The sequence below is a fragment of the Sceloporus undulatus genome, chromosome 6 (genome assembly GCF_019175285.1).
Source record: "Sceloporus undulatus isolate JIND9_A2432 ecotype Alabama chromosome 6, SceUnd_v1.1, whole genome shotgun sequence".
NCBI lineage: Eukaryota > Metazoa > Chordata > Lepidosauria > Squamata > Phrynosomatidae > Sceloporus > Sceloporus undulatus.
In genome coordinates, this window is record NC_056527.1 from 35,517,827 (window position 1) to 35,534,208 (window position 16,382).

Sequence of the window (16,382 nt, forward strand, 5' to 3'; positions counted from 1 at the left end):
GCCAAAGAGTTTCTCTGACCAGGGTTAGGGTGGAGCTGAGATCTTTTCTTACCTCATTGCCTAGAGGGCCATGGAGTCATAGTTAGGGAAAGAGAAAAAGGATGTGGAGAATACATTGGGAGTTTGCACTGTCGACAGCTCATGTCCCAAATGTGGGGAGGAAGGTTTCACTCACTATTTCATAATGAGGCACTCCATCTGCTCAAACCATGGGCCACCTCTAATTTGCAGCAACCTAATAAAGACCCTGGCATCTTGTTTAGAACACAGAATCAGTCTTACTGGTAAAAACATAGTTCAGCCCTGCTTCCCACCAGAAATAAGCACTATTTTGGATATAAGTGCCTTCTCGTCTCTTTCAAGAGCATTTCAAATGCAACGCAATTTTTTGAAGTCTCAAGGTCATGTCACCTGTTATGCTTAATATGTAGCATGGGATAGAAGAAATGATCACCTGCCTCTGCACCTCTAATTTATTAAATACAAAATGGCACAGCAGATGCACACTACACATTTAGTGTAATATGCAGTGTGACCTTTCCTTGAGCCTTCAAGGTAACATGACATACTTTTACAACATATACAGTGCATTTTAATTTTAAAACATATTTTATCAGATCTCTTAGTGTACTCACATTTTTACCCCCAAAAAGCTAGACATAGGATTTGCCCATGCAAAGTAACAACTTATAAAAATGGAGCAATTATTATTCTGTATGGAATGTACTTCCATAAAGATACTTCAAATCCAATCCAGAACATCACAGGTAAAGGTTTGTGATATTTCATACCATCAGAACAACTGTAAACATATGCCATATATAATTTCCCTCTGTGTTCATCAGCAAAGCCTTACAGTAATTAATAGCTCAAATTCTACTCATACATTTTCAGAGTAGCCTTGCAATACAGGTTTTTTTTGTGCCATATTATTTGCAAAGCATTTCTGTTGCTGCATTAAAGAATCTCAAACAATGGGGCACAAATTACAGTGTTTTTTGTCTCCCCTCTACCTTGGAAAGACTACATCTCCCCCAGATCTCTGCTATCATTCTGGAAACAAAATGTCCCCCACTGCAAATCATTCACACCTGAAGCCTGATAGTCATTTTTCTTTCTTTAAAAAAGGGGGGACTGTTAAAGTCTTAAATCAGGATGGAGGGTTATGTGGGGGTGACTTGGAGGCAAACATGTTTGGTGGATAATGATGGGCCCTAATGGAGAACTGCAGTGAGGGTCCTGGGAGAGCCATAGCCTGCAGGTTTCATTTGCTCACCTGTGCAGTAAATGGAAACAGGGCACTGGGATGTTTACAGGTGAGAGTCAAGAAAGCTCAATATGAATGGCTGGGCAATTTGCAGCAGTAATGTGCCCCACGTAGCTACTCAAACCAGTTATAAACAGGGATGCATCTCTATTTACAGCACATCTATGTTCTGCATATGGAATGGGCTTGGTTATGCCTTTTTATGAAAAAAGTGCCCTGAAAGAATCTGTCCATATCCAAGAACCCTGTAGTCCATGCGAGTTGAATATGTAATCCAGAGAGATTTGTTCTTCAAGCTCGTTGTCCTTGTCCCTTGAAAAAAAGTGGGGAAAGGCAGATTAATTTAGAACACAGTCTCACTCTTACCTCCAGCCCTCTTTTTCTCTTTCTGAAAGAATGGAATATTTGCACTACAATTACCTGAATTCTTTTCCCACAGATGACTCCACTATAACCAGGACGACAAGCGCATACATTTGGAAGTATGCATGTGCCTCCATAGAGACACTTTCGGTTACATACAGCTGAAACATACAAAAGTGTGTGTGATTTACCTAGCAAACAAAACAAAAGTTCTCTGCAAAGAAAAGAAGCCCTGGTTATCTTACAATAACTCTTAAGCACACACAACTCCACAGGTCAGCAAGTTATCTGAGAATGCAGGCAGCAGTGCAAAGGGTCAGAAAAGAATTCAGCTTTCAATGGGTCCATCATTTTATAGCAAATAATGATGCAATCCTATGATCCTTGCAAGCACCTCCCAGGCATAAGAGGATAGCTTTGATCTCCCCAGCAGAGGGTAGAAACATTCAATGTCAGAAGGAAAGAATTAATTTTAGAACTGCCTTTTTATCCCCTCAAAACTCTCCAGAACTCATACATTTGAAAAGGAGAGGGGGAAAATGGTGGATAGTTCCAAAGCATGCTAGGAAAGGCCTTCAATCCATAGGAGAATGGAATCCAAAACTACAAGCAGCTGTGTTGATCCATTTCCACAAACCAGTTCTAGCAGTTTCCAGCCTAAATCTAAGTGCCAGTTTCAACTTGTATAGGCCTATTAAATTCACAGAATTTAAATGAGTTTTGATTTACCATTCAGCAAGTAATTCAATGAGTCTATTCTAGCTGAGATAAGTGCTTGGATGTAGGTTTTCATCTCCAGCAGGAGCATTTGCAAAACTAGAGCATTTAATGGCCTCCTCGAGATCACATCACCCCCAAACACTTGAAATTACAGTAAAGACTACTCACAATAATAAATAGGTGTAATGAAATTCCAGTTCTCTCTCTCTTGCTATCTACTATAAGAATTTCAGATAACAGGAAAGCTTAAGGGTGGCTATAGATGATGCCATTGGCCTGTTACAGACAGCCAAAATAAAGCTGCTTTGAGTCACAGTGGAGGTATGGTGTTTCAGTGATGCATGCGTCCTAAGAGTCCAGAAGTCGCACCAAAGCCACACTCCAGTCCTTAGGGCTGGAACGTGGCTTTGGTGTGGCTTCTGGACTCTTAGGACACGTGCATCATTGAAACACCATACCTCCACTGTGACTTGAAGCAGCTTTATTTTGGCTGTCTGGAACAGGCCATTGTCTCTCCTCATCAAAAACATCTCTGCCACTTTGACCATAGGAGCCCTTGGTCTATTACAATACAGGGTGATTCAAAAAGAGTGGTGAATAAAAGCAGCTTTACTTTTGCACCATTGTTTTTGAATCATCTGGTACTACTAAATTTCAGTCTGCTTTAATAAGTTCTTATAAGTGTTCTTCCAGGTTCACAGTGCCTCTTTCTGAATATGACATGAATCAACATCCAGAAGATCTAGCAGAAACGAATGTTTTTCCCTACTTTAATCTGAACATTAGAACTGGCTTACGTTTTTGACACTGAACTCCTTCCCAACCTGGATGGCAATGGCAGGTACCTGGTCCAATGCATTCTCCTCCATTCTTGCACTTCTGAAGGCATATAGCTATACAAGAAAGACAGAAACGTTAAGAGAGCAATGAATATTCCCCTTGACTCAACATTTCTTCAGTCAGTTAATAAACTGAAAATTATAATCACATTATGTATACCATTTTTTAAAAATGCATATGAAACGTTTAATGCCTCCATGGTTGAGGCTGCTCCTTAACCAAGGCAGTGTTGTGCTTAGTCAGGTGTTTACAAGAATAATGGATTTTGATTGATTGATTGAAATTTTATTTATATACCGCCATTCCTATGATCACGGTGGTTTACAAACAGAATAAGATACAATAATAGATGGGATCTAAGGAAGAATGTAAGGAAGAAAATAATAATAGTTTTATGAATCGGCTCAAGGCAGTTTTAGATGGGCTTGTCAAGGAAACTGCAAGTGTTCATTCAGCACAGAGCTCAGTCCACAGTAGTCCTGCCAATTCAGAAGCTAAGATGTGATGTCAGTACTGACATCTCCTGCACCTTCATATCTACTTTGGAAAGGTCCAAGGGACTCTTGTTGGGTCATCACACAAGCTCAGTTCACTACACAAATGCTAAATTCAGGGTATGTAAGGTTCTTTATGCACACCTGTCTTCTGGAGCATTACAAACATAGGAAACAAATTGGGGAAAGGTGCAGAGATTGTTTTTCCCCAATGAGATCTTAACTAATGTAGCTAACTAATGCATGATGAGATAGAATAGTAATTCTAACTCAACAAGGTGCCCTGATCAGGTCTATACTGACTGGGATTACCTATGAAAGAGCTCTCTGAGTTCTAGCAAAGAGCTCACTGGAAAATACCATATAAGGCTCATTTATGAAAAGAGACTGCAAAGAAAATGCAATTGATCAAAATTTCTGCTTATATACATGCTATATAAGATCGGTGCTGCATCTCCATTTACAGTGATGAGGACCATTGGCCATCACTGGCCAAAAAGAACACAATGAACTGGAAAAGGCACAGAATGGGACTACAGTGGGCCCTCTCCTTATGCGGGGGATCTGTTCTGGATCCCCCCGCATAAGGGAAAATCCGCCTATGCTCGAGCCCCATAGGAAATAATGGGGCACGTGCATGTGGCGGAGTAGCATGTGTGTGCTGCAGGCACACGTGCCATTGTTTCCCTCCCCAAACAGCTTCCGCGTAAGCTGGAAGCCATGTAAAATGTGTCCGCGCATGACGCGGGCACACTGTATTAAGGGAAGAGGAGCATCTTCCCTACAATGAGAATCTAAAGAGGTTGTGGCTTTTTATTTTTTTATTTTTAAAAAGGCTAAGCAAAGTGGTGGTGGTGGTGGGAGATAAGAAAGATTTAGGAACAGAGGAATGAATACAGTGATGGGTGATCTTCTTTGTTGCCCAAAATATCCTTGGCAGAAATGAGCCCGAAAAGATGACCACCACAGAATCTGCCTCCTCTAAGCACCAGCTTCATCTCTTCCTGAATAGAGCAACAAAAGCAGAAACAGGTCCTTGCTTCTTTAAGCTTCTCCATCTCCCAGCCCAAGCTATTGCTGTTAGAGGCATTCTTTGTCTTGGCTTGACAGGGCTTGTGTGAACCTTCTGATAGTCTTCTGTAAGCTAAGGGTGATTCTGGAACCATCTGCTCCTTTGCCCTCTGCTCTTTGGTAATGAGTGTTTGTTAGTTTTTTATGTACAAAATCAATGCAGCCTGGTTTTGATCTCATTTGAGTTACGGTAGGTTAACAAAGCCACTATGTGACCTCTGCGGTATGAGATATGGGAATTTGTCTCAAAATTGTGGTAGTTCTTTCAAAAAGATTCTCAGAGAATGCTGTGCCAGTGAGATATCAAACTAAACACCCAAAGCTTGCTTCCTTAAGCAATGAGATAAACAAGGAAACTACAGATATTATTTTGGAACAGAATAATGTCTTGTTTCCATCATTTAGACAGGAAAAACCCCAAGGGTCACGTTAAGCAGCTGTGAAAAGATGTCCTCCAATTACAGTGGAATGTAAATTACATGCTAGTTACTACTGTAACTTGGACAAAGTGCTTTTTATCTACCCAATTTAACAACAGGCATTCTTTTTTATGGTTGCAGGTGCTGAGAAAAATACCTACGGGTGTTGCATCTTTTGCCTCTCCACCCAGATGGGCAAGAACAAATATTTGGGCCCACACATCTCCCTCCATTCATGCATACAGGGTCACAGATACCTAAAACCAAAAGCATTTAGAAATTAATAATCAGTACATGTGATGAAGCTGGCAGGCTTTTCCTACATCAGCCAGCTGAGACTTGCCACAGTTTTGAAGTAGCCTTACTTTTTTCACACCTCCTGCCAATATACCCATCAGGGCAGGTGCAAACATTGTTTCTCATACAGTGGCCACCATTCTTACAAGGAGGACTGCAGACAGCTAAAGATAAAAACACAGAAAAGTCAGATACAGGTTCAAGTATAAGTTCAATCATTCAATACTATGTGGCATAACATTTTTCTTTTCTTCTACAATGGAAATATACACAAGAATTTCTCTTGACTAACTGCAGTGAATGGACTTGAAGATGATTATACTCCAGCCTATTACTTAGTTCATGTCCAAAAGTGCATTCACACTCACACTCATGCATAGACAGATTGAAATAAACACATCTGCTACATCCATGCATATGTGAACACATGCATGTTACACTTTGCCAAGTACCAAAAATCTGTGGCAAGCTATGCAATAAATATGTACTGAGAACACAGGACCCAGCCTGCCTACACAGCTGACAAGATACATATGCTCTGAATGTGTCAACATTCAGTGGAGGAGAGAAAAAGTGAAAAACACCCAGTGGAATCCCTACAGAATCTGCTTTCTTCAAGCAGATAAAGGAAGCCATGTCTTCAAATGCTCAGTAGATGGCTGTTTTTATTTTGCGAAAAGCCCAATGTATTTCAGCCTCTATATATTTCAGTGTTTGTTATTATATAGCCGCTGAGGAAGGACATTGGAATATATATGGGGTGAAATGTGATAGGCTTTTTCCAAAATAAAGACAACCATCCACTGAACACCTGGAAGCATGTCTCTCTTTTTTTCTTTAGAATCAGTGAGCAGCCTTTTACACTAGGAAAAGGTTCTGTGTCCTTAAATTCTGGGTTATTCACTAACCTTGCATATTTAGATTGTGCCAACCTTGCATATTTAGCTAAGAAACAGCCAAGTTGTTATAGTTTGGGGTTGAGAACATCTGGCTCTCACAAGCAAAAGGGGAGGACTCCCCACCTTCCATGAGCATCAGTATTTCATGTTCATGTTCAATATTCAATGTTTATCAGATGATCATATTTCAATCTGCATGGGCTTGTGTTAAACTGATGAAGATCAGTGGGGTAGAAGAGATGTTAGTCCTTATCCTTGGACCACTACAAGGACCAGGCTGAAGATGGGCATGTAGGATTCACTTTAGAGAAGACAGTTACTTTGTTGGACTGCAGGCCTCAGAATAGTCCAACCACAGATGACTTGGGAGTTCTATGACCCATAATCCAAAAAACTCTTCCAAGTTCTGGTTCAGAGGCAGTTACTTACTTTTTTGACTCCAGGCATGGATTGTGCATGAAGCCCAGAAGGAAGCAAAAGCCTGCAAAATACAAGAGGCTTCAGAGAGTTCCTCTGCCTCTTTCTCTGGATCCCATATTGGGAGAAAGATGGGGTATAAAAGTAATTCATTAGTTAGTTAATTAACTTTGTTTTAGAGTTGCCACCTAGCAACCCAGGAGGTTACATTCAAAAGGCCAGGTCTTAGGCAGATCAGAGGTGGGACAATCAAGTTCTTCTGTTTTAGGAAGCCTTATATTATCTACAAGTTTCCAGTCTTGCCAGACTTATGTTCAATGTTTTCTCCTCAGCCACAGTCAAACTGGAATGGGGAAGGAACAGAGACCTAAAGCAATTGAAAGCCTCTATTCTGGAGCCAGATGTGTTCATGCAACAGATCACTACATCAACCCCTACAATTTTTTCATTAAGTAGGGCTGGTCCTATCATTACATTAAGGCTGGGGGCAATGGCGGGAGAGGCTAGCAGCATTTTTTAGTGTTACAAAAGAACATTATGGTATAATTACTCTCTTTTTACTGCTAGAAAATGGGAAAATATGGAATTTTCTATTTTGTGTGCAAAAAGAAATTGAGTATTTTGTACCTTGCCTTAGATTTTGGAAAGGAGGCACAATTTGATGCTCTACCCCAGGAAGCAAAATGTCTTGCCTTGCACTGTTAGTAAGGCCTTTAATCCAAGGCTGTCTGATTTTCTTCAACACATAGCATACAGTAAAACATGCACCTATTGTGTTGTGCCCTTTATATGATCCAAAATGTACTTTATACCATCAATGTTTCTCCCTTCAGAACAGAAAGACAGAAATGTCCCATTTATTTTGTTTCTAATAATTAAGCATTTTTTTTATTTCTAAAAACAAAAAAAATTACCATTCTGACAAGAGCCACCAAAAAATCCATGTGGGCAAAGACATGTATTTGGTTTAATACAGGATCCTCCGTTGAGACACACTGGATCACACACTGCTGTAAAAGACAAGGAAACAAGAGGAAAATGCACATTTTTTGAAGTGGAATTTTTTCGTTAAGTGCAATGAGTTATGCCACTTTACTGTGTGCCTGCAAATGTCCTTTAGGTCAAAAGGCTCAATAAAAAGCTATGCTTTGACTTGGTACCAAAATGAAATCAGCAATGGCACCAATCAGTCCTCCAAAAGGATGGCACTCCACAACTGGGGTGTCACAGGAAAGAAGGCCCTTTCCCATATATTTCCCAAAATGTATTATCCCTACCAGTGGAATACAGGAAGATCTCTCGAATATACCCCAATGACTGTCAGCTTCATTTTTTCCTGCATTTAAATGTTGGTAAATTCTAGTCTGGCTCTAGAGAGCCAGTGAGGCACAGTAGTTTGAGTGTTGGACTATGACCAGGGTCTGAATCCTGGCTCAGCCATATAAACCCACTGGGTGACTTTGGGCAAGTCACACTGTCTCAGTCTCAGAGGATGGCAATGGTAAACCCCCTCTGAAGAAACCTATGAAAGAAAATCTTATGAGAGGTTCACCATAGGGTTGCCATAAGTAAGCACATAACAACAACAACAACAAATTCTAATCAAATCTGAGCTCAAATGAAATTCTTATCCATTTCTGTTTGGGATGTCACTTTTCCCTATCCAAGAGGGAAAAAGTGTGCTTATTTGCGCTGTCTGTTGAAATATATGCTCAGTGGGAAAGGAAATTTGATCAGCCAGATCTGGTTAACAAATAAAAATCCTTCTTCTTCAGGTAAACAAAACTCAACTGACAGAAAGAACAAACAAGCAAAACTTAGGTTGGGCAGCTTAAAACAAGACCAGGTAACTGACCTATGCAGTGTTTAATATTTTTGTTAGAGATAAAGGAATGAAGTCAAAATTAGATGCAAAGAATGATAAGTTTCTTTTCAAAGTTTATAGCAGGCCCTGCCTTCATAAAATCCAGGAAAATAGTGCCAATCTGCACTATAAGGATTTTGATTATGAAAGTAGAGTTCCAGTGACTACTATTTACAGAGCAACATTGAGTAGAAGTTCACTATGAAGTTGTTAAGGAAATGGGATACTTATCTACTCCCACAATAACATCGCTCAACACAGCAATTTATGTTGAGGGCTATAAGCCTATCATTATTTCTCCAGTTTGTGATTTCAAAATTGCTGAGTTGTGCTTGCTTCTTTTTGCAGCAATTCTAATGCAAAGGAATTTCTTTTGGGTTATGCTCTTTACCTGTACTACAGGTAGGTCCATACCAGCCAACTCTACATTGGCAGACGTCTGGAGTAAGACATTCACCCCCATTTTCACAGTGTCTGTTGCAAACCACTGTAACAACAGAATCAAAATAAACCAATAAGCAAGTAGAAGCTAGTATTAAAAAAACCAACAACACATTGTTATTGCCATGTTTCATAGTAGTAATGCATCCAGATCATTTCCCAGCTTTGGATAAAATGTGCTTTTACCCTTTAACTCATAGTGACAAGAATTACATTACAGTAAATTGATATAGAGAATGACTATTCACATTACCCCAATTTCACTGCTTTTAAAAACATTTAATTATTTCTTTCACACATAGGGCATAAAAAAAAACTATACAGAATAAACCAGATAGCATTAAAGGGTCACAACAAGCTAGCAATATTCTCTTCCTAGCTACATATTTCTTCTTCCCATTTTTTGTTGAAATTTAAGAAGATCTGAAAGGAAAAAACACATTTTAACGTAAGGGCAAGAAGCTTCAGAGACAGCAGGATGTGAAAACAGGTCCAACATGGTAATGTTATTTATATTCACAACCAAGCACTATCATGATTATTTCACTGTATGTAAGAATGTGATCATAACAAAAAGATGTTCACTGCACAATAATTTACAGCTGGTAGCAGGAATAAGTAAAAAAAGATCAGGATCTACTTGATAGAACTATGGGTTTTTTAAAATAGATTGGCAAGGGTTTATAATAAATTGGGGTGCTAAAATGAAAAATCATAAGGGTAATCCAGAGGGGGTTTGTATATAAAAGCACTGTGAGCTCACTTCTGGTGCTGAAAACAAATTCCTAGGCTCATATGTGCTTGGAGACAGTCTTTAAAAACAAACAAACAAACCAAGTATTTGCCTTTTGCACCTGGCTCTGGCTGATGGATCTTGGGTTTCAGGGAAAAAAATAACCTAAAATAGATCTGATTAGACTAAGTCTGCCCAACCCTGGTATAACGCTTTTGTTATTAACGTCTCCACAGAAGGATATCTAGTTATCATTTGATCTGCACAGTCAATACAAAAATATACCACAGTCTGGGCTATATATTAATTGTGTGTGCTGGACTGAAACAATACAATTGATATATTACTTTGTTGGCTGTATTGACCACAAGACAACTGGATATCCTCCCGCAGAGGTTCCCAAACTTTTTTCTCATAGACCACTTTCAAAATTTTACTGGTTTTGGTGGACCCCCTGCTGCTACATTTCTACCATATTCCCAAAACCCATTAAAAAATGTGAACATTAGACCCCTGTAGACCCCTGTCGAGTCTCCCACGGACCAAGTTACAAAGGTGTAGTTCCCACCAAAAGTAGTTGGTCTTAGTCTTGGCCTCTGGCTTAGTCTCTCTCTCTCTCTCTCTCTCACACACACACACAATGGGAAACTTTTTTATGGCACCATTCTTTGCCATTGATTTTATAGTAAAATAAAGAGTCAAAAGGTATTGAAATATGTCTCAATATCCATGAGCAGTCTTAAACAATTTTAAAGACAAGGAGAAGAAAAGATGGAAAACAGTCATGAACTTGATTCAGGCTGTCCTACATAGAGTGGATCCACTGAAAGAAATCCTGTATTACTCATGGTAACTAAGGCCCATTGATTTCAATAGGTCTATTCCAAGCCTGGCTAAATATGAAAACAACGTAATATATAACAATTAGACAGCTAAACCTACATACACAAATTTCAGGAGGGATCTCAAGTTCATGGATATATTTGAAACATCCACATTTGCACAGCTAGATAAAATTTTGCCTGACTTAGAATGGAACCAAGAAAAACAACGCCAGAGTCTAATTATCTGGCATTTACTTGTAGCTCTCTTATCAATAACATCAGTCAATTAATGATAAGTCTGTTATACCTTTTGCAGCATAACTGTGACAGGTTTTGTAGCATAAAACATCAGAATATATAGTGCCTTTCATTTGGGGGGATGTCTGGTTACACCATGATTCTCTGTTCATCCAATTTTCACATTTGTAATAATTGACTTGTAGTGGACTTGCTTGCTTTGCTTTGCACGCTGTGCCCACAGACCCACATGGGCAAGCACTAACATTTCTTTTAATGACTCACTTGTTTCACATCGTGGACCAACAAATCCATAGGGGCAAGTGCAGAGGTTTCTAGAAAGACATGTCCCTCCATGTAGGCAAGGTGGGTCACAATGTGCTGCAGGTGCAAAAGTAGTCTCTTCAGGAAATCAGCTCCAAAAATTCCATGAAAATCAGAGATGTTCAAACAAATTATAAAATAAAATAGGCTTCCACAGCTTACTTTATACAAAACTATTTAAAACAGTAATCTTTTTAAAAGAAACACTGAAATTGCTTCTTGGAATATCAAAACGGAGAGGACCAAATTCCAACCTGCATTTTCAGCATGGGCACCTTTCTGATTAATTTAACTATGACAACTATACTCAGTCTATAACTGAGAATAAAGTTCAGTTCAAAGAAATCCGTCATTATTAAGTAGTCTGGGTGAAGGGTCTGCTTCACTGAATAATGTGCCTTTAAATCAGGGTAACTGCTAGTCTAGTTTTTTTATTGAAAAAAAGCCTCCCCTAGGCTTAAAACAGGTGAGGAGAACATGGCAAAATTGTCTCTGTATCTTTGTTGTTGTTTGCCACCAAGTTGGTTTTTATGTATGGTGACCTAATGAATGAGAGTAATCTAAAATATCAATAGCTCTGCTAAGGTCTTGCACGCTACATGCACATGCCTTCCTTGCTTGAGTCTATCCATCTATATAACATGGTTTTCCTCTTTTCCTACTGCCTTCCATTTTCCCCAGCATTGCTTTTTCCAATGAGTCAAATCATCTCATGATATGTCCAAAGTATAATAGCCACTAGACATTTTTACTAATGGGGGGAATTTCTGGTAAAAATGGCAAACTTTGCAAATTTGGGGAGGAACGCTGGGAAGTCTCAAAAATGGTCTTGTGGGCACTTTGCTTACCCCTGAATTAGATGGTGTATTGTCATTTATCTTCTTCATATACAGGAAAAAAAATTTAAATAACAAAAAAAATGAGAGAATAGGTCCTGATTTTGTTATGTCTAGAGTAGACCCTATGAAATCTGTAGGGCTTAAATAGTAACCATGACTAAGAAAAGTCCCACTAATTTCAACCAGACTAATTTAGTATAATTAAACCTAATCTCCAGTTCAAGGCTAAGGAAGCCTGTGGTGCTCCAGAGGCAGCTGGACTAGTAACTTCCATCAGCTAAGAGCATGGCTGATGATTAGGTATAATGGGGACTACAGTCCAGCAAATTCAGGAAGGCCACAGGTTCCCCATCCCTACACTAGTTGCATACATATATGCCAAAGATAAAGGCATGTTGAGTAATAGTGATGAAACAGGGGCATCCAAATGTCTTTAGACCATTACATTTTACATATAAGTTAGTCTTTCGTTAGAATATGAAATAAAAAACAAACAAAACATGAGTGCTTATGAAAGACTAAGGTAAACATTTCAGCTACTACTGAGCCTTTACATTAGAGCTAATTTTTGTGCCAAACACATACTAGTAAAGAGTTACAATGTGATGACAGGAAAGAGGTCCTTCATACAGGAGGCTGTTCTTGATCTCCACACATCATTTCAGCTTTTCAGAATGTCTTTAGACTAAAGAGCACAGGTCTATGAACTCTTGATCTTACAGGAAATGTTTGAACATATGTTTGAACAAAAACAAACTATGACTTTTCAAATTCATTCAGATTCTGTTTTCTGGAAAGTGAAAAATTGACACTGACATGTTCTAAGGATCAATATTCTCAGCAATGTCCAGTATAAATTTTGGGTCATCTATTAGAGGATAGTTCATTTACCTTCCTCACAGATGGAGCCAGTGAACCCAGGGAGACATTCACATAGATTGGGCTTGATGCACTTCCCACGGTTTTTGCATTCTGGTTGACACAAAGCTGTATAAAAACAACTTTCAAACTTTAGAGGTATTATTTAGGATTTTATCAACTGGAAATGTAAAAGGCAACATGTTGTACTCACCTGCCTGACAACTACGACCAGAGTAACCAAGCTTACATCTGCAAGTATTGGGAGCTACACATTCCATGTTTTGACCACATGTGTGCCTGCATATTGCTAGAAGAGAAGGAGAAATTATTCATTAATTTGATTTATATCCAATCTCTCTCTCACACTTGAATGTGACCCAGGGTGGCATGCAAATTAACAATGTAACTACAATTTTAAAACGGGACAAAAACACTTCCTCTCAACCAGCAGTATACAAACCCCACTCTCTTCCATGCCATCATTCTCAGAAGTTGCTAGCCATAGCTTCTGTCAAAATGTCAGCAATAAAGCCTACTACAACACGGCCTCATAGCTCCCCCTTCCAAAAAAACCAATTAAAAACCTTCAAAATGGCTTTTAAAAACTCATTGTTTGCTCTGAAGATCTGTAGTCTGCTGTTGTGATGCTCAGTGGCTGTTTACAATGTGTCTCGCTATTGTGACAAGTCACTTGCTTTGAGATCGGAATGAGGCCCCCAGCCATGTAATTGATGCTGAGCACCTTGTTCTGAGTTTAGAGCAGGTGAATCACTGTGATAGCACAGCAGGACGCATGTATGAACCATAACCCAACATTGCAACACTGTGCACCAGGCAGCACAGCAGGGCACATGTATGAACCACAACCTAGCATTGCAACAGAGGGCCCCAGGTAACGGGGAGATGTTGGGGCAGCTCTAGGGCTAGATCTCTCCAAGCTGTTCCTGCAGTATCCTGGCCAGTGTAGACACCATCCATGTGACATTTGTGGGCTGAAAGCTGTCCATCACACAATTTAGTCATGGGCATAGGGTTTCCATAAGTCAGAAATGACTTGTAGGCACACAACAATCACAAAGTTGCTAGAAGCATGTTATTGCTAGCTACAATAACATAAAAATCTTGTGTTACTGTAGGTACTCATACCTTTACAAACAGTACCATCTCCATAATAACCGAAAGGACAACGACCACATTTGAAATTTCCCTTTTCGCTTGGTTTACAAGGAACTCCAGGGAAACAGGGTGAATCTGCACAGGTTAATAATCGTGGCACAGCAGTTGAGATTAACTTTTTATGTGTGCCTGGACCTTTAGGTAGCATAACATATCTCTCAAAGGTGGATGGTACAGTATTATCTTTATGTTTGCTGAAGGAGCTTTGAAATCTGTGGTCACTTCTTTCTCCCAGTTCATTCTTTGCAAACCATGTCCCATTGATCATGTTAGCTCTGCTGCTCAATGTAATGCTGGTCTCAAGTGGAAAAGAGGTTGGGTCTTGCGTCTTTGTTGTCTTCCTAAAAGAGATTGTGTTATTCCTAAGCAACGTGTCAGATGTAGAGTTTACTGGTAAGTCTTCCCTTGCATTGACAGAATGGACATTCACTGTATTGATACCAAATGCATAATCAGGAAATTTACTACTGACAGCCTTTCCAAAAGCTGTTCTCTGTGAAAAGAATACATTTGAAGATTCCGTTGTTTCAGCTGCAGAAATCAGTGGAATGCTGTTGGCTCTTTCTGTGGGAACAAATCTTTGGGGAACATCTGCAGGATTAGGAGGAAGGTTTGTAATGTTTGGAACCTGAGCAGCTGACTGTTGCACAAAACCTGCCAAAGAAACAGAGAAGACAGAAACAAAAATAATTACAACATGTACATTGGAAAGAAAATATTCTTAAATCTGTACAAAATATTCACCCATTTATCAGTAGCCTTTCCATACTTGCAACACTGCTCAGCATTACTGAGAAGATATATGTGAATATGGAGGCTCTACAATGCCATACTATTTGCTGCACACCATTTAAAATTTTAAAAAAAATGTGTCTGAGTGTGTATGTGGGGATGTGTATGCACACACACACACTACACAGTTACATCCTATTAAGAGCTGCCAAGCTGTTACAACAAACTACAATTCCCAGAATTCCATAGCCTTAAGCCATGGCAGTTAAAGTGGTATCAAACCAGATTCTTTTGGCAATGCGGACGCAGCCAGGGTCAGGAAAAAGAGGATTTATTTTATTTTATTTTTGCTCCTCACAGCTCATATGGAAACCCAGCCCTTGAAATAGAAAAGCTCAAACTTGGTACTGTATTGTTGTGTATTTTTATTACATAGTAATAGTTTATTTGGTATAAGGCAGCTTCCTGTTGTCTAGATGTAAAACAACCTCATGTACACATCACTCTTAATTTTGAAAAGTCAGAAATCATAAGGAACTGTAATAATAGAAGTAATAACAATAATGATAATATTTCCCCTTCTTCAAAAAGTATATGAATAACATAAACCTGAGATCTTTACTTGCCAGAAACATTTTCACCAGTATGAGCACCAGCAATTCTGTTTTTTTCATCAGTACTGTGCCTTTCCCCCACTTTTATTTTAGTTTCATCATATTGATCTTCATTTTGGCTATATCCATCTCCTGATGTTGAAGGATAGAACAGAGTTGCACTTGTTGATTTAATTTCAACTGTTAACATAAATACAATGGAGCCCAGTCAAAAGTTTTGCAAACAAAGAACAATTAATTCTCGATTCTAAAGTTAGTCAGTTCTAGTGTATACCCGCAATGTATAACTATAGCAGTTTTATCCCACTTCAGCTGCCATGGTTTCATTCTGCAGGATCCTGAGATTTGTTGTTTGGAGAAGTATTTGGAATTATCCAATTCACCTGCTTGAACAAAAGCATTAGACCTCTCTGGCAGAAATTTCCAAGTCTCTTGCTAAACTACACACCCCAGGATTGCACAGGACTGAGACACAATAGGTAAAGTGGTATCAAAATGGTATAACTGCGTAATGTAGATGCATTCATAATCTCTAATCTAATTGCTTTTAAGACTGCAGTGTGATCATTTCATGCAGAATATTGCAAAAGTAACAAGATTTCAACATGCTGTTTTCTTGGATCCCAAATTCTTAGAAACATAATTCAGCCTGAATAATCAAGCAATATTCACCAAAAAAATTAAAATAAAATAAATGGTAACAGTGATAAAAATAGGATTCAGACAACAAACATGGAGAAGTCAGATCGAGTGGTACCAGAATATGCAGTTCGTTCTAACATTTAAATAAACACAGTTCCAATAAAACAGTAAGAACCATGATTACATTCCTATTACAGTGCATTTCATCCCTTCCCTTTAACACTCACCACCCACCTCCAAAGGTGTCCTTTCAGTAAACACAAACCCCTAATACACCTTCAGCTTCAGTCAGGCCTGCCACACAGCAC

At 39.0% G+C, this 16,382-nt stretch overlaps 1 protein-coding gene across 1 annotated transcript in view; it reads right to left on the reverse strand.

The window, feature by feature from the left end:
- Positions 1-260: 260 nt before the first annotated feature.
- Positions 261-16,382, reverse strand: part of VWDE (von Willebrand factor D and EGF domains) — a 53,235-nt gene continuing 37,113 nt past the window's right edge. The window contains exons 20-31 of the mRNA XM_042477635.1: positions 15,445-15,612; positions 14,057-14,740; positions 13,122-13,217; positions 12,941-13,036; positions 11,172-11,267; positions 9,043-9,138; positions 7,702-7,797; positions 5,540-5,635; positions 5,336-5,431; positions 3,148-3,243; positions 1,688-1,791; positions 261-1,579 (exon numbers count right to left, since the gene is read on the reverse strand). Of these exons, the coding sequence (XP_042333569.1) occupies positions 1,559-1,579; positions 1,688-1,791; positions 3,148-3,243; positions 5,336-5,431; positions 5,540-5,635; positions 7,702-7,797; positions 9,043-9,138; positions 11,172-11,267; positions 12,941-13,036; positions 13,122-13,217; positions 14,057-14,740; positions 15,445-15,612 (1,745 nt within the window). The 3' untranslated portion in view covers positions 261-1,558. The remainder of the gene's footprint in view (positions 1,580-1,687; positions 1,792-3,147; positions 3,244-5,335; positions 5,432-5,539; positions 5,636-7,701; positions 7,798-9,042; positions 9,139-11,171; positions 11,268-12,940; positions 13,037-13,121; positions 13,218-14,056; positions 14,741-15,444; positions 15,613-16,382) is intronic.